General features: G+C 30.5%; 3 protein-coding genes across 4 annotated transcripts; 1 reads left to right on the top strand and 2 right to left on the bottom strand.

The window, feature by feature from the left end:
• Positions 1-713: 713 nt before the first annotated feature.
• LOC133678940 (probable glutathione S-transferase) lies at positions 714-2230 on the top strand. Its single transcript, XM_062101461.1, has 2 exons — positions 714-1346; positions 1624-2230. The coding sequence occupies exons 1-2, from the start codon at positions 1038-1040 to the stop codon at positions 1990-1992; spliced, it is 678 nt and encodes a 225-aa protein (XP_061957445.1). The 5' UTR covers positions 714-1037; the 3' UTR covers positions 1993-2230.
• A 10963-nt stretch (positions 2231-13193) lies between these two features.
• Positions 13194-15135, bottom strand: LOC133678196 (uncharacterized). Of its 2 annotated transcripts, none has more exons than XM_062100433.1 (4): positions 14784-15135; positions 14393-14575; positions 14260-14316; positions 13194-13720 (listed from the first exon to the last, which is right to left on the bottom strand). In XM_062100433.1, exons 1-4 carry the CDS (start codon positions 15075-15077, stop codon positions 13433-13435), a joined length of 822 nt encoding a protein of 273 aa, XP_061956417.1. In that variant the 5' UTR covers positions 15078-15135; the 3' UTR covers positions 13194-13432. The 2 variants fall into 2 exon arrangements, with proteins under 2 accessions (XP_061956417.1, XP_061956416.1); XM_062100432.1 differs by having other exon boundaries at positions 14260-14319; positions 14784-15132.
• Positions 15136-21407: 6272 nt separating this feature from the next.
• On the bottom strand, positions 21408-24180 carry LOC133677855 (loganic acid O-methyltransferase-like). The gene is made up of 3 exons (XM_062099992.1): positions 24056-24180; positions 22201-22860; positions 21408-22063 (listed from the first exon to the last, which is right to left on the bottom strand). The coding sequence occupies exons 1-3, from the start codon at positions 24149-24151 to the stop codon at positions 21725-21727; spliced, it is 1095 nt and encodes a 364-aa protein (XP_061955976.1). The 5' UTR covers positions 24152-24180; the 3' UTR covers positions 21408-21724.
• Between the last annotated feature and the right edge of the window lie 1584 nt (positions 24181-25764).

The raw sequence follows: 25764 nt of genomic DNA, 5'->3' as shown, positions 1-25764 counted from the left end.
TTTTAATAATTTTATATGATAAGAAAGTAAAAATTTAATAAAATAATATTTAAAATACTTTTTTAATTAATATACCAATCAATAAAAAAACAGAGAAAAAAACTAAAAAGATATTTAATTTAAAAAGATATTAAAAAAAAGAAGAATTCGAGTCAACTTCATGTAGCTGCTGAGCACACAACTCTCGAGTAACAAGAACAAAACATTATAATAAAAAGAAAATGAAAATACTGGTTGAAGCTGAGAAGTTTCCTTCTCTTCTTGAATGGGCACAGAAATTTAATGAAATCCTACTCATCAAAGAATGTCTTCCACCAAGAGATGCGCTAGCCGATTACTTCAATATAATTGTGATCTACTGGCGTTCCAACAAGAAGTAAGCTGCAACTATTTGGAGGAACGAGAAGAAGTAAAGCTTACATGTCTTTTGACTACATCTTGTTTTTTTCCATTAATATCTTTACATTTGGATGAACAAAAAGGTTAATCAAGGATTAGTTTAGTGACTGATCTAAAAGTTAACAGGTGACAGTAAAAAACTACTGTTTTGACAATTTCTTCCTCAAATCAGCAATACCTGAGAAAAGTCTAGGAAACACCATGAAAGGATCTTGAAAGAATAGAGTGCCTTAAGATCCAATCGTGTATATTGCTCCAGATGTCCATATCGTTCCTTTCTCTGTTGAGGATATTAACAGACAAGTTGAGGATATTATCAACTCCATTTTCCTATAAAAACTTTCCTACTATTAGCATATAATATATCCTCCAGATGTTCCTCCAATCTGCATTTGCCATCTTTACTTCAACCTATGCTTTTACAAGTCAAAAACACGTAGCTTCTCTGAGACGAGCTTATCCCCGGCGGCTGCTGCTGCTGCAATTATTATTATTATTATTATATTCTTCCAACGAAGATGGGATCCTTCTATTTTCTATATAAAAGAAGAGAGAAAACCTATCCTTATACACTAGCTGCTTATGCTGCAACAACTATCCTTCAGATATTGAGTTGAGTTCAAGCTTTGCAAAATACCATGGGAGAAGTGAAAGTGATTGGATCTTCTAAGAGCCTATTCTGCGCAAGGGTTGAATGGGCTTTGAAGCTTAAAGGAGTGGAATATGAGTACTTACAAGAAGATTTATTGAACAAGAGTCCCCTGCTTCTTAAGCACAACCCTGTTCACAGGAAGGTCCCTGTGCTTGTCCATGATGACAAACCAATTGCTGAGTCACTTGTCATCCTTGAATACATAGATGAGACATGGAAAGATTATCCTTTGCTTCCTGAAGATCCATATGAGAGAGCCATGGCTCGTTTCTGGGCTAAATTTGCTGATGACAAGGTACATAGTGGCACGAACTTAAATCTTTTATTCTCTAGTATTTTGTTTCCTATATTGATTGCATTTGGCATGAATTTATATTTTTATTCTTGTAGTTCCTATATTTTCTTCCCTTTTGTGAAAATGTTTTCAGGATCAACTGGACATAACATGTAATTGTAAATCATGACTGAAAATTTCATTCCATTGTATTTTTAGCTTGACATGCTTCTATCTTTATTTTGGAGAAGCGTTTAGAACATGGTTTGATCTCCTCCTTTTCTGTGTCATGGGACAGTGTGTGATGGGTGCATTTGCGGCTTTCTGGAAAGAGGGAGAAGAAAAGGAGAAGGCCATAGAGTCTGCACTAGAATCATTTACATTTCTTGAGAAGCAGATTCAAGGGAAGAAATTTTTCAGTGGGGATGATAACATTGGCTATTTGGATCTAGTAATGGGTTGGATTCCTCTCTGGCTGAATGCTATGGAAGAAGCTGGAGGGATGAAACTGATGGATGCTCAAAAGTTCCCATCTCTTCATGAATGGACTCAAAACTTCCTTGAAATCCCTCTCATCAAAGAATGCTTTCCACCTAGAGATGCGCTCGTCAACTACTTCAACTTCAGTTTGAGCTATAATCGTTCCATGGCAGCAGCCAAGCAGTAAAACTATGCATTTTCTAGTTACCAATTAGAACTTTATTTATTTGAAGTTGAAATCATATTTTCCAGCCTTCACGGAGAATTTTCCTGGAAAACAAGCTTTGTTTTCCATTACCATAGCGCCACGAAGCTTTATATATTGAGTTGTTTCCATTTTCTCTCTTTCATTTGGTTGTATAATATGTGTTTGCCGTTCAGCTGTCAAATCTTTGAATAAAATGTTGACATCTTGATTTAGAGAACGTCTTCTACTAAAGCTAACCGAAGCCATGATAGCTGAATTTGCAGTGGAAAAACTAAAGTTATTCTTGAATGAATTATATTCATGATAATATAATAAAAAGTTTAATGGAATGATTGAGGTCCAACAATTTTATGCTGTATAACAAAAAATAAAATAAAATTGCACACTAATATTATTCATAAATATAAAACTCTTTCATGTATTTTTTGAGTTAAGACCCAACTGCATTTTAAAAATAAATAAATTATTTTAGCTTTAAATTAATTATTTTTAATTCCATGAAACTTTTTTTTTTTACCAACAGTACCTACACAAGCAACCACTCTTCAAAATTAGGTGCAACGAGGTGAGCAAAAAAATCAAAAAATCAAGAAAACTAGAAAAAAATAATTGAAAAAATTGAATCGTGAAAAAAACCAATTAAAATTTTAAAAAAACCGATCAGTTCGGTTCGGTTTCAGTTTTATAAGCCTAAAACTGAAAAAATAAAAACAAAACCGAGCCAAACCTAAAAAAACAGAGCCAAATTAAAAAAACCAAGCCAAACCAGTTTGAACCGGTTTTTATCCTAGAACCGAACCGAAACCGGTCAATTTAAACCGATTTCAGTTTTATTTTTAATAAAAACTGAACCGAACAAAAAAATAATTACCTCAATTCCAAAACAAAACTCACGGGGACTTCACTTCCAACGTTTTGCTTTTATTTTACTATAATATTGTTATGAAATAATTTTGCAATAAAATCCTGCATTATTAACTCAACTTAAAAATCAAAAGCACTAAAACAAAACTCACGGGGACTGTATTAGGTGATACATACCTTGCGGCTTTTAGTTTTTCCATTTTTATTAACAAAATCTTAAAAAATAAAAGATAAAAACGGGAAAAGATAAAAACTTCATATTTTTATTCTATGTAGTTAGGACTCAGGATTTGTTATTGATATTCTATAACCATTTTTATGAATAAAAAAAACCATAAATTTTCTAATATTTCTCAAAAACTAATTAATTATTTTGTAATATTAAAAGTGAAAACAATAATAATTAATATTATTTGTTGAAGAGTTTTCTTCAATCACAAAAAAAAATTACTTGTACCCTAACTTCTTGAATTTCTACATTGCATGATATTTCACTCCCACTAACTTTATCATTCTCATTAAACCTAACATTTTTAGTTTTAACAATTCTTGTGCTATGATCGAATAATAATAAATACCCATTAGATTTTTCTGGATAACCAATACAGAAATCATTGGTTGATCTTGAATCCAATTTTCTGGATAACCATATAGTCCTAAAGCTTTATATATTGAGTTATTGTTTCCATTTACTTTCTCTTTTATTTGGTTGTCTAATATGTATTTGTAGTTTAGCTATCAAATCTTTGAATAAAATGTTGGCATCTTGATTTAGAGAAAGTCTTATACTAAAACTAACCGAAGGCATGATAGCTGAATTTATTGAAAATTTATTTAATTAATATGATTTTAAAAAATTATAGGTAAATGAGTAATTAATCTCGAAAAACTCTTGATTTTTTTATATTTAATTCTTGATTTATAGTGACTAATCAAATGATGATAATGGTGGTAATTAACTTTTATTAGTTTTTTAACTTTTAACTTTCAAAATCCACTATAAAAGAGTGGGAGTGGTAAAGAAAGAGTTTCTAACTTGAATTTTTTATATTTTTCACACTCTTTCTTAACTCGTTTTTAAAATATTCATTCTCTTCTATGCTTTGGTTTTTTCTTCCAAATCTAGAGTTAGATTCACATTTTGTTGATATATATTTGAGTTCTTTTATTTTGGTTCAAAGACTTTATTTAAAAATGCATCTAAACTAAAATGGTGATGCTGGAATCTTGAGAGATATATTGCACTTTTAAATGATTCATCATTGACAACAACATAAGTTTCATTTCTTTAAAGTGATTCAACAAATAAGTATTTTTTTTTGTTTTAATTTAAACATTGTTTTTTTTATTACTAGTATGCATGCTAGGATTTTGATCTTATATATATTGTGAGTTTGAATATATGCTTAGCATGCATGCTAATATTTTTTATTATTATATTTATATTGAAAGCATGTTTGTCTTTAATCTTATTTTTCATGTTTATAGATTTAAAATTGTATGTATTATAGGCTTATCTTTAACAATGTTTTATGTTTTATGTGCTTTTGTTATGATAAACTAAACATCCTTGCTCAATGGTCTAATATAATACAACATCTTTTGAAAACAATCTTAAGGCTTAAGATTTTATATCAGACTTTGTTTGGTTTATCTTGTGAAATAATAATACTAATAATATTGATTAATGGTGAAAGATGCTTTTAGCATCTTTAAAATTTAAGTTATAATTTAACTTTCTATAATTTTCTATATTCTCACATATAGATATAATTAAAAGGTTTGTTATCATTCCCTCCCTTTCTTTTGTTTAATTTTAGAAGGTGGCTATACATCTTTATTTTTAACTTATAGTTTATGTTCTAAACTTATTTTTCATACTTAAATAATTATCTGGTTGGTTATTGTTCTCATATACATTATTGTTTATATATGTAGAAAGTTAGTGCAGTGAATAGGTAGAGTCTAAAAAGTTATATATAAGGAGATTGAGTTTTAAACGGCTATTTATGACCCCTTCATTCTTTCCTGAGAACTTACTTAGTGAAAGTATTATTCACATGATACTATTTTTGTATACAATACACTTTGTTGTAACCCATTTTTGGGTCCCCACAAATAAAAAAAAATATACAATAAAAAAATTTTTGAACAGTGTCGTTTTGACACTGTTACTCTTCCCGCATGCTGCCAAAACCGAGGGAGCCGCACTCACTGGCCGACCACCTGCCGCGCGCCTTGCTAGTCGCACCCATTAGCCGACCAACTGCCGCGTGCCCTGCTCCCCACACGCAACAGCAGCCCACGCCCCTCTAGCCTATAAATACTGCTCTCAACACAAGCAACACAGGGGGGAGGGTGTGATGAAAAGGACGAGAGGTAGAGTTTTGAACGAGAGAGAGGGATCTTTTGAAACTGAAAGGGGAGGGAAGTTTTGAAACAAAGAAAGCTACTGCGAAAGGGTAGGAAGAGAGGAAACGAGATAGGAAAAGAAGGGGAGAAAAACACAGAAGAAGGAACGAAAGCAGGGGAACCTTTGGAAAGTTGAACGAGAGAAGAGTGAACGGAGAGAAGAGAAGGAAAGGATTTCTGAAACATAGGGAGGGAAATACAAACACACCAACACTGCCAGGGATCGTCGTTTTCTTGCTCACCTGCTTCTCCCTCCCGCCGCTGCACCATTGGAAGAAAAGGCGGCACCTGCTCCTCTGCACGGGGAAGAAGAAGGAGTAAATAGTTGTTGTCCTCAAGCTTCCCAGCCACTGTCATCTTCCTCCTACCTGTTGCTGCGCCATTTGAAGAAGGGCAGCGACCTGCAACTCTACTCAGACGAAAAAAGCAGCAGCAAGACACTTTCAGACACCAAGGAGAGCTCATCATCTTCATCCCAGCCATTCCCTACCACCTGCACCTCTATGAAGCTGCTGTAGAGAGGGAAGAACAGCGTTGACAGAGGGAACAAAGGAAACCAAGAGAAGAAGCAACGCCTCTGCAGAGGGGAAGCGAAAACAGCTGCCATCACCGGCTTCCTCTCCACCACCAACAACACCTCCACGAAGCCGCTGCAGAGAAGGAAGAACAAGGTTGACAGAGGGAACAAAGGAAACAGGGGAGAACAGAGCTGAAGAAAAAACAACAGAGAGGAGGAAGAGCAGCCGCAGCAACGCCACCGCCAAACCGACCACCAGCACCACCGTCAGCCCATCTATCCAAGCTCATCATCTCAGGTAACCCTTCCCGTTATCACCGTTTAGGGGTCATCTTCTTGCATGCAGAACGTGCACAGTGCACGTTCTGCAAGCAAGAAAATAATTAGTCGGTTACTGTGCATGCACAGTAACCAGCTAATTAATTAATGGGTTACTGTGCTCATGTACAGTTACCCCGATTACTATGCGTGTACAGTACCCCCGGTTACTGTACTCATGTACAGTACCCGCTTACTGTTTGGTTGGGCTGAGTCCAGCCTGTAGAAAGTAGGTCTGTTTCCATTTCGGACCGATTTCAGCCCAGTTTTCTTTTGGGCCGGGTCTGGCCCGTTCGGACAAAAATTCTTCAAAAAAATTATTTCAAAAAATATGTGATTTTATGTAATTTTATTACTGTATTTTGATCAATATCGGTTTGTATTTTTATACTGTTAAGATACAAATCCGGTATTAAAATAACTGGTTTTTTGTCAAGTTTTCAAAAAATGTTTTGTTTTCATGCATACGGCCTAGTCTCTCCAATATATATATATATATATATATATATATATATATATATATATATATATATATATATATTATAACAACATATTTTCACACAACAAAGAAAATTTCAAAACAATATATGTATTAGCATGCATTTTGACTTTAATAACCAGTTTATTCAAGCCATGAGAACTAGGCCAATATTTCAAAAATTCTAAAAAAATCTTTTTGTCTTCTTTTAGTATTTGGATTACGAATTTATACGTAAAATGTATTCCTGATATTAAAAATATGGTTTTTTTTACATAGACGTTAGAACGGTTAGGTTTCACCCGATAAGATAAGGATCTCCTTATTGAGGAGGACTTTTCTTGAACTATAGATGGACCAACAACTAGGAAACACACGAGACCTTGAATTTTATCAGACAAATAAACAATGCAGCTTACCTTAGGTAGGGCGTATTTGGGGTGTTAATACCTTTCCTTTACGCAACCAGTCCCCGTACCCCAATCTCTGAGACCAGTTAGGGTTCCTAGTGACCAAAATACTAGGTGGCGACTCCCATTCCATTTTTCACTGCTAAGAGACAAAGAATTCCTTGTCGCCCTATATTTACAAATATATATCCATACATTTGAGGGTGGACGATCGCGCGACGCTGCCACACATGCGACATACTTCACATTTGAAATAATGATAATTGAACAAATCATAGTGAACAAAATAAGGCTTAACTTAGTAATCCAAGAAAAGGAATGACAATTAATTTTATCTTTCAAAGTTTAAATATTTTTATTTTTGATTAAGTTGCTTTATTACAAGTTTTTTTTATTACTTGCTTATTGTGAAGAAAAAATATATATTTATAAATATTATTAGCTATTCTTTTAATAGACTATATCATGTTTTCTACTAATTTTACTTAAAATTTAGTTGTGCCAACCAATGTTGCTTTGACAAGTGCTACTTCAGTAGTAAGGATCCCACCATCATCTTCTGTGATACATGGTGAGAAAACTGAAATGTTCATTGGATTGAACTTTAAGTAGTGGAAGAATAAGATGTTGTTCTATCTTACCACCTTAAACTTGACAAAGTTTTTGACTAAGAAAGGGCTAAAATCATTACAAAATAAATCTGACTCTACTATTATGGTAACTGTGGATGCATGGAATTATATTGATTTCACGTGCAAGAACTTCATCTTGAATGAGTTAGATAATATACTGTATAATGTGTAATAGTTCAATTAAGAATGAAAAATCATTATGTGAAGCTTTAGCAAACAGTACAAAGATAAAGATACTAGTATGGAAAACAATTCATAGTCGATAAATTTCTATATTTCAATATGATTGGTTTAAAGACCATAATAAGTTAAGTTCAAGAGTTTCAACTCATATTGTATGATATATATGTTAAAGGTATATATCTAAGTAAGTCATTTCAAGTGGTTGTAATCATTGAAAAATTGTCATCATCTTGGAATTCAAGAATTATCTTAAAATAAGCACAAAGAGATGAAAATTGAAAGACCTCATTTTTAGGTTAAGGATAAAAAAGGACAATAAATTATTCAAAAGAAGAGCCATCTCTTCTGGGTACCTCAAAATCAAATGTTGTGAAATAAGTGGTAAAGTTCCATAACAAAAATCAAAAGAAAAGGGCTTGTTGTGAAATAGAAAAGAATTTCCAAGAAGTTCAATTACAAGTGCTTTATATACAACAAGACTCGGCTTCTAGCTAAAGATTATATAAATAAAGGTAACTTAGAAACCCTAAGAAAAAGGATTTCTCAAACAATATCACCATGGTTTGATCACCTCTCTAATGAAATTTTAGAAATAAACTTGTCTTGTATTAATTTCCAAGTCAACTTAAACAACAATCTTGAGCAATGATGGTTGATATTGTGCTATAAGACTTGTATGCACTAAATGGATGTTTTCCACTTACAAAAAATTGGATGAATAAACCTATACATGAGAAACTCATCAACCTCCAAGGTACCAGGTGACAGAAAAGTTATACTAAAAATGACATCTAAAAAGCTTTTACCGTCAACGATGTAGTTATGTTATTGATATTAGAAAGAACATAGTGTCTGACTTATTATTAAGCAAAAATGGTTTCAATAAGGTTTTTGAGAGTTAAATTTATACTCACTAAAATTTGTATGTTTGTAGAAAAAAGATATAATTGTGATGGTCTCTTTAAAATGTAATGAATATTGTATCCATTGATGAGAATAATAATAAGATTTTCTCTTCTTCTTATTTGCTTGAGTATTGTGATGTGTGTGGTATGACAAGTTTGGTAATTATATGTAAAGATTAATAAATAATGAATTATTACTAATAATTATTTTTGGAAAAATCATAAGTGTGAAATTTATGAAGAATCAAAATTAAAAAAATCTTCATTTTAAATAATTAAAGAAGTAGTGAACCTTTAAACTTAATTCACTCAGATATTGGTGATTTAAAATTTTTGCAAACAAGAGGTGGAAAAAAAATATTATATTACTTTTATAGATGACTGCATAAAGTATTGTTATAACTATTTTCTTAAGAGCAAAGGTAAAGCTCTTGAAATGTTTAAACATTACAAGAATGAAGTTGAAAATCAACTTAACATGAAGATATAGGTAATAAGAAATGATAAAGGTGGTGAATATGAAGCATCAATAGATAAATTATGTTCTCAAAATGTTATTATCTATCAAACTACTACTCCTTATTCACCATAATAAAATGACATTATGGAATGTGAGAATCGAACATTAAAAGAAATGATATGTTATATTGATAAGTTTGGGAGCACCTTAGAACTTATATGAGAAGTTATTCTTAATTGCTAATTACATACTTAACAAATTACTCCATAAAAAGTTTGAAAAAACACCATATGAATTGTAAAGAGGTAGAAGATATTCATATAAATATCTCAAAGTGTGGGATATCTTACGAGGGTAGCAATACTTGATACTAAGAAGATCAAGCTAAGACCTAAAACTACAGATTTTGCATTTATCATATATATATATAGTAGTGCATATCAATTTCTTATACACAAATCAAGTATTAAGGATAATCATCCTAATACTATTATAGAATAAAGAAAAGTTGCATACTTTAAAGATGTGTTTTCATGGAAGAAATAACGAGAAAATCATTCACTTAAGAGAACAATTACGGCTAACTCAAGTGATCATTATCAATCAAAAAATGATGAAGTTGAGCTTAAAAGGAGTAAAGAATAAAAATGATCAAAATACTTGGTCCTAATTTTTTAACATATTTGTTAGAAAATGAACCTCGAACCTACTTTGAAGCAATATCTTGTCCGGAAGCTTCCTATTGAAAGGATGCAATCAATAGTAAAATTGAATCCGTTATGAATAATCATATATGAAAACTAGTGGATCTTCCTCTTGAAAGTAAACCAATAGGTCATAAGTGGATCTTCAAAAGAAATAAAAAATGATGGCATTATTGATAAATATAAAGCTAGATTTGTTGTTAAAGGTTTTAGAAAATAAGAAGATGTGGAATATTTTGACACATATTTATTTATGTCAAGAATAGCTTCCATACAAACGTTAATATCCATTACAACTATTAATAAGCTTGAAGTATATCAAATAAATATAAAAATAACCTTTCTAAATGGTGAACTTGACGTGAAGGTTTATATGGATCAACTCGAGGGTTTGTTGTCAATAGACAAAAAAAAACTTGTAAGTTTGTTAAATCATTATATAGTTCGAAACAAACACCTAAACAATGACATAAAAAATTTGACAAGGTTATGTTTTCAAGTAAGTACAATACTAACAAAATTAATAAATGTATTTATATGAAAAAAACAAATAAATTTTATGTCATTACATGTCTCTATCTGGATGATATGCTAATTCTGGATAGCAATGATCATATGATCAAGTCTATTAAAAAATATTAACTAACAAGTTTGATATGAAAGACTTGGGTATTGTAGATGTCACACGAATACAAATTTCTAGGACATATGATGGATTAGTATTATCCCAATCTCATTATGTTCAGAGAATCCATGAAAAAACGTTTTAAAGGTGATAATAACTTTGTCAAAACACTGATTGATATAAGTATACATCTGTCCAATAATAGAGGTAAGAGAATAAACTAATTAGGATATTATTGAATAATTAGAAGCCTATTGTACGCTATCAACTGTATAAGGCCTGATATTGCTTTCATGGTTAATAAACTAAGTAAATTTATAAGTAATCCAAGAATAAATTATTGGACGGTAATAAAAATAGGACTCAAATATTTGAGATACACCTTGGACTATGGGCTACACTATACTAGTCACCCATCGATATTAGAAAGATATAATGATACTAATTGGATATCTGACACTAAAGATTCAAAATCCACAAGTGGATATGTCTTCATATTTGGTGGGGTAGTTGTGTTATGGAAATCCACCAAACAAACATGTATCACTAGATCCATGATGAAATTAGATTTTATTGCTCTTGATAAAGTTAGAGAGGAAGCCAAATGTATTTTAAATTTCTTAGAGGATATTTCATGTTAACCAAAACTAGTGTCAACTATTTATGTTCATTGTGATAGTCGGTTAGCAATTAAAAAAGCACAAAGTAGTATGTATAATAGTAAGTAAAGATATATACATCATAGGCATAATACCGTTAAACACTTTCTCTCAAATAGAATTATTTCCATTGATTATGTAAAGTTAAATGAAAATATTATGGATTCATTAACCAAAAGTTTTTCAGAAAAAGCTTGTGTATAATTCATCAAGGGAAATAGACTTAAAGCCTTTAAAAGATGAAAGAGTGTAATAATGATAACTATATCTAGTTTATTAGAGATCCTAAGAAATAGGTTCAAATAAAAAACTAAGTCATATAAAAATTTTCGATAGCAATAGGAAATTATTGTTTCCTGCTTATTCTTATGTTGAGATAAGTGTTAGCTACAACATGTTAAAGGATGAGCTGATATTTTAATAATTTTTATATCTTGGTACACCAATTGAAGTATAACATAATACTCTTAATAAAATATCACTTATATGAGTAATAAATATGACAATTTCTTTAAGAATCTTGATAAAGACTTGATTTTTTAAAGCACTCATGAATCTAAGAGTTGTTCAATGATAAAATAAACACAATAGTGAGAATAAAAAAAAACTCTAGGTAGAGAACTATATATTGTCTTGGTTTACATAGAAGGCTAAATAGTTCAAGAAACTGTGTTTACTATTTAGCCGAGTAAATCCGATAATATTTTACTAAAGAAGGTTCAAAGACAAAAGCTAACCAGTAATTTATCAGATCATTATCTCTTAATAAATCTTCAAGTCATTTTTAAAATGGTGAGAAAATTCTCATTCATGTAGGGGATTGTTGAAAATTTGCTTAATTAATATGGCTTAAACAAATTATAGATGAGTGAGAAATTAATTTCAAAGAACCCTTGGTTTTTCTAGATTTAATTCTTGATTTATGGTGACTAATCAAATATTAATAATAATGGAAATTAATTCTTTAATCTTTTAACTTTCAAAATTCATTATAAAAATGGGTGGTGGTGGTGAAGAAAGAGTTTCTAACTTGAATTTTTTAGATTTTTTCACATTATTTCTCATCTTATTTTTAGCATTTTGATTATCTTTTATACTTTATTTTATTCTTTCAAATCTAGAGTTTAGGTTTGTACTTTGTTAAAAGATATTTGAGTTCTTTTATTTTAATTCAAAGACCTTATTTAAAAGTGTATCTAAACTAAGGTGGTGGTTTTGAAATATTGGGAAACATATTATAAATATTCTAGTTACACAAGTGAGGTCTAATAAAATCTCGAAGACTAAAGGATTTATCATTGACAACAACAAAAGTTTTATTCTTGTAAAGTTCTTTAACAAATAAATATCCTTATTTGTTTTCATTTAAACTTCATTATTTTTATTATTAATATGTGTTTTAGGACTTTGATCATATATATATTGCAAGTTTGAATATGTACTTAGCACACATGCTAGTATTTTTTTTTATTATATTTATGTTGAATGCATGTTTGTCTTGAATTTCATTTTGCATATTTATAGATTTTAAATTGTATGTACTCTAGGCTTACCTCGATAATATTTTATGTTTTGTACGTTTTTATTACGATAAACTAAACATTTTTAATTACTAGTCTAATATAATATAACACCTTATGATAACATAATTTGCATGGGAAAAAACTTATGCCAACTGGGTCATAATTCTACAGTTTTTTTTTACTTATAGCTGGGTTGTCCAGCATTTTGCTGTGCATTTTCAGGCTCTAACATGTTTTTTTAAAACCATGGTCTGACTATTTCTCAACTATGATCTATATAATAAAATAGGAGAGAAAACTAATGAAAAGAAGAAGAGAAAAAAGACTATTGGAGCTACAAAGAAATTTAGATATCCTTTGATGTATTTTTCTCATCATTCATTATATAAATGTTTGTTACTTCCACACATATAAACGAAAAGATAGCTAATCACAATGGGATATATGTATATGTGTGTGTGTGTGTGGTAATATTAATACAACAAATAACTAGGTCTAAAATTATGTTTTATCATATTGCTTCAATAATATGAACATAGGCCATTCAAGAACCTATGGAATGTTTCATAGCATCAAATCTGGTGAAAAAGAAATGTGTGAGATACGATGCACTTGCAGGTCATCAGTCTACTTTTTACAAGCATAAAATAACACTTGCATTCATTAGTGAATATTACCATCTTCAGAAGGAGCACAATGCCACGATAAGCCACAAAAGTTGAGAATGAATCAAGTCGCAAAGCGGCGACATCGGCACCAAAATGCAGTCCCCCCACTTCTGCCTCGAGCAACTGCTAGTTCCTCATCAATATAAAACCAGATGAAGAAAGGGTCCTTCGTGCTTGGTTCTCTGTCTTTCTTTTGGCCAAGACTGATCTCAAAAGGGTTCAAAGGTCCAATTTTTATGCGCATGCGCTCAAAGATGAAGGCCAGTATTCTGTTCTTCCATGATAATCTGCCTTCAAACGTCAAGAATCCAATTGGTCCAAGATAGACTCCATTTTCAATCCTCTTTCCCTGACAATCCAAAGAAGATTATGTAGTATCTAAAAGTGACAGAGTAAAGAATTTGTCTTATCGTCAATTGGATGGTAAAAGCAATCCAATTATACTTTATCATAGAAGACAATACACAAAAACAATATTAATATGTGACTGAACTTGTCATAGGGACAAAGAAGGAAGGAAATAAGGGGGAATTCAGAGAAGATGATAACCAGTTCTCTACTTAACCAATTCATCCTGTCACTCAAACTATGACAAAATTGCTTCTGGCATCTTCACTGTCTTGTTTCTAAAGTTGCAAGCATTTCATGCTTTGGTGGAAAATTACTCTGGGTTATCAGGAAGTTGAAAAAAGAACCATTTTTGTTTCCTTCAACAGAAGAGCATCCAATATGAGGACTCCATTTTGAGTGGTCATTACAATGAAGTGCTTAAAAGTTAAACATAAGCATCCTACATGCACAAAAAACTCTCTTCTCCCCCATTTGCACCACAATTATAATCACAAAAATAAGAATAAAAAGAACAATGAGGGGCAGAATGGAGCTTACAGCAGCATCGAACCTCTGAATAGCAGTAAGGGGGAAGTACCGTCCACGATCCAATTTCTTCTGCACAAAAGGAAGCAGTTGTTAACCATAAGAAAAGAAGCCCGCCCATAACAAGAGGTACAAGTAAACTAACCTCAGCCGTGAAAATAAGCATCCAAGTTCTGCCAGGGGATTTCGACCCACCAAGTGTATTAAGAAACCCTGAGGGGTCAAGTTTGGCCTTCTCAATCACTGTTAGAGCTGACAAAACCACCTCTGCTGCAACCTTTCTTGTCTTTGCAGCATTCTTGAGCACTTTCACACTCTCCTCAACTTCCTAAATCACAAAGAAAACAAGATTATAAGCTAAGCAGTTGCGTTAAATAAGCACACTGAATTACTGTTATCCATAAATGAATAGCTCTTTCGTGTTCTTTATTTTCTCATTTAATTGCATTGACCAAACTCAGAGACAAAACTAAAAGATTCATGAGTATCTACAAAACTGAACCGAATAAAAGTTTTCACAGAACCCAAAGACATACTTCGCTGGGTTGGGGCTGCCGTCCTTCATCTTCTTCTTCCTGGGCACGAAGCGGGGCAGGAGCACTTTCATCAAGGGTAGCTCTAGTTCTAACATTTCGGAGTTTAAGGAGATGAAGGTTTGGGTATTTGAGAGAAGAGGTGTCCTGCTTTATATCAGAATGAAGAGGAAAGTGACAGGTTTCGGCTCTGAGAGGGAGAAATGAAGGGTTCAAGGATGATATCTGAGACGAATTCAGAGCCACCCAGTTGATGCAAGATAAATAGGAGGCTGCTGCTGTTGCTTGTGAGCCCATTGCTTATCCTTCTTTTGATGAGTTTTCATCTTGGAGATGCCCATTTTCTGATTTTCTCCCTCTCTTGCAAAATACTGTTGATTAAGAAAAATCCTCTATATTCAAGAATGAATTGTATCCACATAAAATGGGATCTAGGAAGCAGGGTGAGCGTTTTCAGTTTGATTTTCATTTAAAAAATAACTAAATTACTTTTTCTAGAATTAAAACCCAACCGAAACAAACTAGAAATTCATTCAAACCGATCATTTTCAGTTCGACTCAGATTATTTTGTCAAGACACCGGCAAAACCAAACTGTTTCATTGGCCACAACTTATCACTAACCGTGATTTGCCTAAGGCATATTCCAACAATCTCTGGAAGTTTGCAGAGCTCCACTCTCATAATATAAATCCCCTTCGTAATGACAATTATCTTCTTCCAAGGCCCATGTGTCCTTGGTTGCCCGTCCGCAATTTGCTTATTGACATTGGAAAAGTGTTCTACCTCTATATTTTCTTGAATAGCATAACGGTGTTTTTGTTTTTCTACTTGAAATTTTTTTAGACTGGTCTATTTACTTTTTTCAAATTAATTATGAATAAATAAGTATTTATTATTTTAATTGTACGGTAAAATGAAGTGTTCATGAATATTTTTATATTTTCACAATATATTTTTATTATTATAAATTAAATTGAGAGATAATTTAATATTTAACCAAATATAAAAAATAAAAATACATAGTAAAAACAACAAAAATACTCTTTAATAAAAGAATTTAAGCACAAGGTCAACGGGTGTTTTTGGCTTTTTGCAATGTTTTTTTTTCTTGTAATTAGAAAGTCAGCTCAAGGTCGCCTTTGTATTTAACTAAATAAATAAATAAAAGAACATGCACGTGTGGCACACTTGAGGACATGTGGGAAGACATTCACGCCTTTCGGACAGCATGCGTGGCCCCTTTCAATGTCCAAAAATATCCTTCCATCATGTCTTTGGAAGCATCACATAGTTTTCTTCATGTTGGAGTGGTGTGTGCTTTGGTGGTGGTCTGGTTTGTTGCTGGTGAACCTGTTTTTTTCCCATTCTTCTTTATTTCTTTCTCTGAAAATTACAACTTGATCCTTTTAGTTGTCAGTATTTAAACATTAATCCTTTTTTTTCTCATTTTTTCTTTATTTTGGCTCTATTGTAGAAATTTTATTTGTTTTTAATTTCAACATTGAATCCAAATTTATCAAATATTATATTCTTCAATTTGGTCCTTATTCTTTGGATTTCTAATTTTTTATCTTGGCCCTTTTAGAAAAGTTTTATTGGTTTTTATTTTTATCATTCAATTCAAATTGATGGTATCATATTTTACTATTTGGTTCTCATTGTTTTGATTTCTATTTTTTTTCTTGGCTCTTTTGTAAAAGTTACTAATCTTTTCAACTTTACCATTTAATTACAACATAATTTTTTTAAAGTCAATTTAGAGAAATATTCTTTTAAATTTTTTTATCCTTTTTGTCAAAGGATTATCTCAACCCAATAGTTTAAGTTGTTAGATAAGATCCTAGGATATGATTTATATTATTCTCCAACACACCACCTCAAGTGAAAGCCCTTTAGGCTTGAAACTTGAACATGCCCACTTTACCTTGTGCTTAATTTTTATTAAATAAATAGGGATGGTGAGATTCGAACTCGTGATCGCTTGGTCATCAAGGCTCTGATACCATGTCAAAAAACTATCTCAACCAATAGCTTAAGTTGTTAGGTAAGGTCTCAGGATATGATTTATATTATTCTCTAACACTTTTACTAAAAAAATTTTGTTTTTCAATTCCATCCTTCAATGAAATATAAAATTTATTTTGTATTTTAAATTTGATCATCATCATTTTAATTGCTATTTTTTTAAAAAAAAATTCAATCTTATTCTTCAATATATGATTGACTAAGAATTGAATTTCATGATTTTTCTAGATTTGTTGCTTTATGTCTAATGTCCTGGGTTACGATTTTGAAAAGTTAACACGAATATTTTAATAAAAAAGCTTTATATTTTTTTATATTTTTTTATCAGATTATTCTAATCACATGATCTGAACCGCGAGTTTGGTAGAATATCTTGGATTGACTTAGCTCTAATTATATTGTTCATATTTTTCAAATATGTATGTGGGGAAAAATATATTGTTCATATTTTTAACTCATGTACGTGGGGAAAAGATAAAAAAAAATCTAAATTTTGTATTCTAAAGAACAATTGTATAATAGACATGCTCCATATTGTTATCTTTGTGTTTACTTGTGAAAGACTTTCTAGAAAACAGAGAACTAAATAAAATAAATTTACTAATTGAAAAATAATTTGTTTTAGAAATTCATGCTTTGTAATTCTCTAGTTCTATATATATATATATATATATATATATATATATATATATATATATATATATATATATATATATATATATATCAAAATAGTTGTTTTCCAAATCCTCCACTACCAAAAATTAAGAGCCTTGTTTCGCTCACTTAATGCTTTTATGATTTGATGGCCATTGCTTTAGTTATTTTGATGATAAAGGCATGTCCTTATATATTTGGATATCTCTAAATTCTTAATTGTAGTCATAGCATAGTATTTGATTCCTTAACATGCCTCATTGTAAAGTTTTTTTCATCCAAATTGCTTAAAAATTTTAATTTTTTTTTTAAAAAAAACTGAAATGAAAGAGGATGGATTAGGGTGGGCAAAAAAACCTATTAAACCGGAAAAAAATTGAAAAAACGAACCATAAAAAAAACCGATTAGAATTTTTATAAAACCGACCGGTTCGATTTTATAAGCCTGAAACCGAAAAAACCAAACCAAACCCAAACTGAAAAACAAAAAAAAACCGAGCCAAACTGAATCCGGTTAGTTTGAACCGGTTTTTGTTCTAAAAAACCAAATCGAACCGAACTGAAACTAGTCGGTTTGAACCAGTTTCAGTTTTTTTTTAATTATTTTAATTACTTATTTTTAATAAAAACCATACCGAACCAAAAATATCCATCCTTAGAATGGATGTACGAATGGTTGAGATAGTTGATCTAGAAAACTGAAGTGTAGAGAATATTCATAAAATTGTTTAAAAATTTTTAAAATTAAAACTTTAATTAACTTTAAAAATTACTCAACCATTATAATTTTTTTAAAAAAAATTCTGATTAATTTCAAAAATTTTGATTGTTTTATAATTGAAAACTGCAAGGGCGTTGTCGATATAAAATATATAATTATGTCAACTTAGATTGCAAAATCTGAGAGAGAGATATAATGAAGAATTTGATATTATATAGAGAAATGATGGACACAATTAGAAACAAGGGAACATATTAGAGACCTGATCAAATTATCCTATTTTCAATTTAATTGATTCAATTTTTGAGTATCGAGACTAAATCAACCTCCTGGTAAAAATAGACTATCTAGAGCTATTTTTGTTTTTTAAAATTCATCTTTTGAAAAATTATTTTTAAAATTTTTTCGTGTTTGTTTGCCACTTAAAAAATTAGTCAATGAAAAACATTTTTCAGTAAAAAAAATTAGCTTGGTTTCTAGAAAAGTGTTTTCCAGTCAAAGAAAAGTGTTGTCCAATCAACGAACATTAATTATTCTAGCGAACATTGTTTTCTAGAAAATTTAAGCGGAAAATACTTTTTGAAAGTTGTGAAAAAATTAGAAATATCATATTATTTGCTGATTATATCAAATTTGGTCCTTAAAATTTTGATTGCTATATATATTTTGTTTTGAATTTTTATTTTTGAATTTTATTTTTTAAAATTTTATTTTTATATTAACTTTGGTCATCATTTTTATAATTGTTATTTGTTTTTCCCTTATCATTTTTTTATTGAAATTTTTTATGTATCAAATTTGATCCTCATTCTTTTGATTGCTACATATTTTATTTGAAATAATTTATGAAATGTTAATTATTATTATTTTAATTTCTTCATCTTTTATTTTTTTTTTATTTTTTAGATTTGATCTCTATTATTTTGATTATTATTTATTTTATTTGAGATAATTTATGAAATTATATTTTTTCTCAATTTATTCTCATTCAACTTTTTAATTTGTAACATTTGTTTCTTATTATTTTAATAAATTTAAAAAAAATAAAATATTAATAAGTTATTTTTCAGGTCATTTTCCATGACATAAACAAACATTGAAAAATATTTTCTAACTTATTTTTCATTACACCACCAAATATCAGAAGATAATTTACTTTTTTAAAATTTATTTTTTTAAAAAAATTACTTTTCAGCAAACAAACAAAGTCTACATAGAAATCCAAGAATTGTAAGAATTATATATATATATATAATTTTAGTTTGATAAATCGAAAAAGTTCTTAAAAAAACTCCTGAACAACCAAGAAGTTGCAGGAGGCAAGACAACAAAACAAAATTCCGGATTAGTGAGCCTACTAGCACCTAGCATCTCTGAAAAAACACCAAAACCTAGAAAACCTTGAAAACAACACCAAAATCTAGAAAACCAAGAAAGCCCTAGGGAGATTTTAGCATAACTTCAAGTTTATATATCATTGCGAGATTGTATATTATTTGTGAGAATTAGAGTACTAGTTTTTATTATAACTGAATTTTGAGTAATTAAATATTGAAAAATACTTATTTTTCCTTTATTATCTATTTATTTCTGATAATTAAAAGCAGCCCGTCAACAACACCATGTCATTTAAAAAAGCATCAACCGAGCCAATTTGCTAAAAATTGAAAAGATTCATTATCTCCTTCAATACACCGAGTCAATATGTGTGATATTAAGAGATTATTAAGTTTTTCATATCTCTTTTTGTTTTTCCATGAAGACCAACCAATCATGTTAATTATAGATTTATTATGATGGTGAAAAATAATAATGGAATGTAATAAAAACATTATTGTTGGATAAAAATCCTAAATTTGAACTAAAGAATTATTTTTTTTAATAAGGAATGTAATAAAAATTAATTATAGTAAAAATTATTACAGAAAAAAACAATATAAATTAAGAAAAACAAAATACAGATAAATCTAGGTAGTCATGGGCAAACTCACGAGATGCTGTTGAAAAAGGATAAAGTGGATTCTGTCAAGAATAAATCAATAAAATAAAGAATTGTATTCTTAATTATATACATAATCCGAAATCTGGAATAATTCAATAAGTAGAATGACACATTAGGTGATCAAGAATTGAATAAATTAATTAAAAAGGGCAAATTGGTAATAATGTCCAAATGATCTCATGATTCGATCGGATATATTTGCTAACCTCACAATTTTCAATTGGATGCTTTTATGGCTATCTAATATATATCTTTTTTGTGCCTATATTATATATTATAGCGATTCGTATAGATTTGGTTTTTGTTTGACTTGCAAAATATCAGCAATGATTTAATTTATTGTTTGTAAGGACCGCCTGAAATGATTTGGTGTATCACGCGAGTGGGACACTATATATTATTTTATTTTATTCTTATTTATATTAAAAGAACGTTTAAACAAGGCAGGCCAATCTATATTTTTAAAAAATTCAATTTTTTTTTTATAAATTCATAAGCTAATTTCATGAGCTTTTAAAGTTAATAGAGACTGGAGTGAATTACAAGTTAGTCCCTCTATTTATTTTTTTATGAATTCATATGCTAGTTTTCCAATGGTTTTGAAAGTCATAAATTAGTACTTTTTCAACGAAAGTTGTCAGTTAATATTTTTATTATATTTTTGGTTTAATCTATTCATAAATTAGAGAGTAATTAAAAGCCCGGGAAAGATTAGAAGTTTCTATTTGACGTCAACCAAAAGATTCTAGAATTCATATTTACTATTTTTATTATATTTTTTGTTTAATCTATTCTTATTTGTTGAATTCTAGTTTTATAGCCAATAAGTTTTCGAAAATAGTTATATGTATGTTGTTTTAATTTTTATTAAGTGAAAATGGTATATTCTATGATTAAAAAAAATTAAAACCCTGCAAAAACAAACATTAATTCATGTGATGAAAAACAACACGTGTTCAAAAATTGCACCTGAGATTAAAATATATCATATCTTGAACCTCACCTAACAATTTAAGTTATTAGATTTAAATAGTTCTTTGACATAGTAATGTAAGCTTTAATGATCAAGCAGTTATGAGTTTGAATTTTACTATTTTTATTTATTTGATAAAAATTAAGCACAAGTTAATATGGGCTTATGCAAGTTTCAAGTTCAAAGGGCTTTCACTTGAAGGGGTGTGTTAAAGAATAATATAAATCATATCTTGAACTTCATCTAACAGCTTAAGTTATTAGGTTAAGATGATTCTTTGTCAGTGACATTAAAAAAAAAGAAAAAATGTGCTAATGAATTAATTAAAACCAAAGGAGAGAAGAATTTTGAAGCTGAAAATTCTAATTAACTTACTTTCAAACACAAACTCAAATATTTATATAAATATTCATAGAAATCTTGATACAAGCACAACCCTTACAACAATAACTTATAATACAAACACTGAACCAAATATAAGATGATTAGGTGGCTAATGCATGAACTTAATTAAATGTTTTCATTAATTAACCATTATTAAAATACAAGTTTATCTTCCAACACCAATCATGTTTCCTTGCGTTTGAGGAATGCAAGCAAACTATATGTTAGCCCCAGCTGAAAGACTTCAGATTTTTCGAGCTTTTTATTGAACGAGTCAAAAAGCTCATCCAGGATCTCATGTCCAAAGTGCTCCTTCAAAAGGAACTCCAAACCAGCTCTGATGTGATATGATACTGCTCTTGCTTTCTGTGGAATAGTGTCTTGACTCTTTTCTAGGGGGAGGCACTCTAATCTTTCTAGGTTAAAATAACCATTTCGTTCTACAGTCGCCTCTACTTCTTGTGGAGAGGAGAAATATATAGGTATGTTGAAGGAGTCCACTTTCTCTTCACTTATGATTCCCTGCCCCGGAAAATTCATCAGTTATATATATATATATACACATACAATGAAAAGAAAGTTAAGCAATTCCAAAGTTTAATAATGTTTTTTTTTGTTTTTTCAAGAAGAAAAGGTCATGGTGGTTTGAGATTCCATACCATCTTAGCCATGTCCATAAGGCAAGATCCCAAGATGTCATATGAAATGTTGGAAACTACTCGAGTATGAGGGCTTGTATCCAAGCGGCCTGGGACCATGAGTATAATCAACCCTCCACGGACAACCTCTTGTGCCCTGGCATGCAAGAAGCAATCCAAGTCCTCGGCGAATTGATCAGCGTAAGCCTTGACAGTTTGATCTCCAGCACTGGAATAATATATCCTTCCTTTATTCCAAGCAGGAGAGCTTACGTCCTCGACCTCCTTTGGCACCCGAGAAAGCCATTGGAGAGCATAGGAAGTGTGTACAATGTGAAGAGAGTCATTCGGGAATAAACGACCATGGAATGAACCCGGCATGCCAGCAACGTAGTAGTTCCTGTTGGGAGGAAGGGACTTGAAGAGCGTGTTAAAATCATTCAAAGCGTGATCGTTGAGGAAAACTTGGAACTCGGGCAGTCTAGAATGATCATGTCCTTGGCTTTGATACTTGTTTAGCACCGCTTCAACTATGTTTTGAACTGCAACAAAAGTGTTAGGTCCAACAGAACATCCCATGTCTGAGACACAAATGGTGTTCGATGAAGATAGGACACAGATGTCGAGCTTCTCAGCAATTGCCTCAGTGACAAGATCCTTGACTGCAACTATAACTTTTTTCTGTAAATCAAAATTTTACTCGTCTTCAATATTGAAAGTTGCATGTATATTTGGTAATGTTAGTGAATACTATGAAAGGTGAAATGCACGCGCTAGTGCTAAGAAAATTAAAGAATAGAATCACATACAAAAACTACCGCTTAGTAGAAAAAACCGAGTGAATATTTCACATAAAATTTCATGATATGCATGCACATATAATATTTTATTATTATTTCGAGATAAAAAATAAAAGATAACAGGTTTTTTTATACTTTCTGTTTTATGTTAAAAATATAAAAATTTACTTCAAAATCATCTGAAAATAGATTTATTTTGTAAATATAAAAATTCAATTCTAAATTATATAGATACATTTATTTCATGTTTCTATCTCTTTAATCAAATTAACAAGTTTTTAAAATATAAAAATTTACATCAAAACTGTCAAGAGATATTTATTTTATGTTCTCGTTATCTCTTAAATTATATATATATACATATATTAACTAGTAAAAACATTTGCTTTTACATATCCACAGCATGCAAAGTTTTTGTTTTTTTATGTAATCTTATATATCATGGTCTTAAATTTTAGTAATGAGAGAAAATTCCCACCTTTCTCATACCCTTAATCTCCTCCCTCTGTGTCAGTCTTGAGCGTTCCCCTATCCTCCCAACTTTCCATTCACACTTACGAAAGGTTTCTCAAATGAGCTTGAAGGTTTTTTTCCTTAGAATTACAATTATTATTAAGAAATTGGATTGTGTAAACATATTCTTTGGCTTGTTTTCGCAAGAAACACTTATCTCATCCTATATATCTCACCATTAACAACCACTCCTTCACCTTCCTTTCTCTCCTCACACTTCCAAACCTCTCTTGTCAAAATCATAACCAAAGTATAATATTCAGCAACAAATATTCTCAGCACGAGGCAATAGAATTTGAATACTCAAGCCAAAAGCGCCTGTGAATCGAACAATTATCGCTCGCATGTTCGAACAGCATGTAAATATTTTATGGTTGATAAACAAAGGCACGCATAGTGAAACAAGATCCTGCTGGATCAATTTTTTTTAAAATCTTTTTCTTTCTCAATATGAAATATGTTCTGCCTTTGGAGATCCCATTATTGAACTATATTATTAGCATACGCAAAGGGTGCTCTGATCACTGTAATGTCAAAGCATCAAAATTAAGAGTTTATAATACCTGGTAGGTGGAGTTCTTGCTATAGCTGTACAGGCCATGCCCACCATTCATTGGAAGTGCCTTGGAAAAATTAACATTCTGCACAGCTCCTGCCATATCTCAAGATCTCTCTGTCTCTTTTCAACGGTTTATCCTACTCTAACATCCGTGCACAATACGGTCCATTATATACACCACTGGTAACCATGGCTCGATCAGCAAAATTATAAAATACAAAAATAAAGATTAATTTGCTTCACCTTAAAATAAGAAAATAAAAGACCGCTGACTCAGATGGGGCTATACTGAATTATATTTTCGTTGAAGAAAATTTTAGTTTATTTTCTGGAAACTTTAGGTGCATATAATTTCTCTTGGTCATACAATGGCTAGTTCTCCTATGAGAAAAACCCAGGAGCTACGTAACTTTTTAATTCATAAAAAAAAAAAAAATTATATGATAACAACAATTGGGGTTAGGTTTTCTATATCAATGCTAAAATCAATTATGTTTCATGCCTTGACCAGACAAATTTGAGTAGTAAGATTGGCTCCATTAGTATTTGATTTTTTCTTCTCAACCAATCATTTTTTTAAAAAAAAATGATCTTATACTCAATCAATCTGCTGCACCCTTTGAATATTTAATAAAATTATAAATATAAATTGTTTCATGGACCAGCAGATGAGCTAAGGCATTTTGTCGATGCTCAAAGCCGGTCTACAGCTTCCTACAATAATAAGAAGTAAAAAAGCATCTTCTAATTAGCTGCTTCGCGTTTGAGAATGACAAATAGGAACCTTGCCCTAGCTCGTGAATGGAGGCATTTATGGTCCAAAAACTTATAAACTTTTTTATTGTTGTGATGATATATATGTCACAAAAAAAATAGTTATATCCCTTTTCATATGTCATGGTCCCCTCAAAATAGATTTTCAGCTGGTATTTTTTATAATTGTTTTGACATATATGCTAACAAAAAAGAACTATTTCTTCTTCGTATACGTGATGGTCCCCGAAAATAATTACATTTGAAAGTTTTTTTAATTGTTTTTGTGATAAATACGTTACCAAAAAATAGTTTTTTCTTCTATATATATGATGGGAACCGCGATATATTTTTAATTTTGTTAATATTGATAATGACTAGAAATTTTAAAAAGGATGTTTCTATTAGATGGACTTAGCTGCTGATCTTTCCTTTCTATGGTGTTTGGACAACTAAGGAGAAGTGTCGGCTTAGGGAATAAGCAAGCTCCCAGGCACAGGCACTGTGCAAGGTAGTAACAAGCCTTTGATGTGGTAGATCTTGCAGTTCTTTTGGGCAAACAATATTAATTGAGCTGGTTTTTGCCGACAGTTTTGTCAAATGTTTTTTTAATTATTATTATTTTTCATTTGAGATAATTTTGAGAGACATTATTGGAGAGAGTTGTAAAATTTAATAAACGAATCTATAATGAGGAATAAATATGTTTATAATAGAAGTAAAACTTAATAATAAAGAAACAATACTTTCAGTCATTGATATTTCTCATGTATTTACTGTTTTTTTATATATATATATTTAGCACTTTCAAACCCTACTCTCTTTATATAAATGGTGTAAAAATTTAAGAGATTTGAGTAAGTGAATATGGGAACCAAATAACAGTATTATAGCCAAAGCATCCATCAAGCTTTAATAGTTATATATTCCACATATTTAGTATATTACAGGGTAGTTATA

Source organism: Populus nigra, chromosome 18 (genome assembly GCF_951802175.1).
Source record: "Populus nigra chromosome 18, ddPopNigr1.1, whole genome shotgun sequence".
Lineage (NCBI taxonomy): Eukaryota > Viridiplantae > Streptophyta > Magnoliopsida > Malpighiales > Salicaceae > Populus > Populus nigra.
This window is presented reverse-complemented; position numbering and strand designations above follow the sequence as displayed.

Bases quoted from the DNA above. Each gene is read 5' to 3' on its own strand.
- LOC133678196 (XM_062100432.1), bottom strand. From the start codon at position 15,077: ATGGGCTCACAAGCAACAGCAGCAGCCTCCTATTTATCTTGCATCAAC. The intron at 14,576-14,783 runs GTATGTCTTTGG...TTTGTGATTTAG, and splicing joins GGCAGCCCCAACCCAGCGAA to GAAGTTGAGGAGAGTGTGAA. The intron at 14,320-14,392 runs GTTAGTTTACTT...CCTTTTGTGCAG, and splicing joins TGCTTATTTTCACGGCTGAG to AAGAAATTGGATCGTGGACG.
- LOC133677855 (XM_062099992.1), bottom strand. From the start codon at position 24,151: ATGGCAGGAGCTGTGCAGAATGTTAATTTTTCCAAGGCACTTCCAATG. The intron at 22,861-24,055 runs GTATTATAAACT...TTTGATTTACAG, and splicing joins GCAAGAACTCCACCTACCAG to AAAAAAGTTATAGTTGCAGT. The intron at 22,064-22,200 runs GTATGGAATCTC...TTTCCGGGGCAG, and splicing joins TTATGGACATGGCTAAGATG to GGAATCATAAGTGAAGAGAA.
- LOC133678940 (XM_062101461.1), top strand. From the start codon at position 1,038: ATGGGAGAAGTGAAAGTGATTGGATCTTCTAAGAGCCTATTCTGCGCA. The intron at 1,347-1,623 runs GTACATAGTGGC...GTCATGGGACAG, and splicing joins CTAAATTTGCTGATGACAAG to TGTGTGATGGGTGCATTTGC.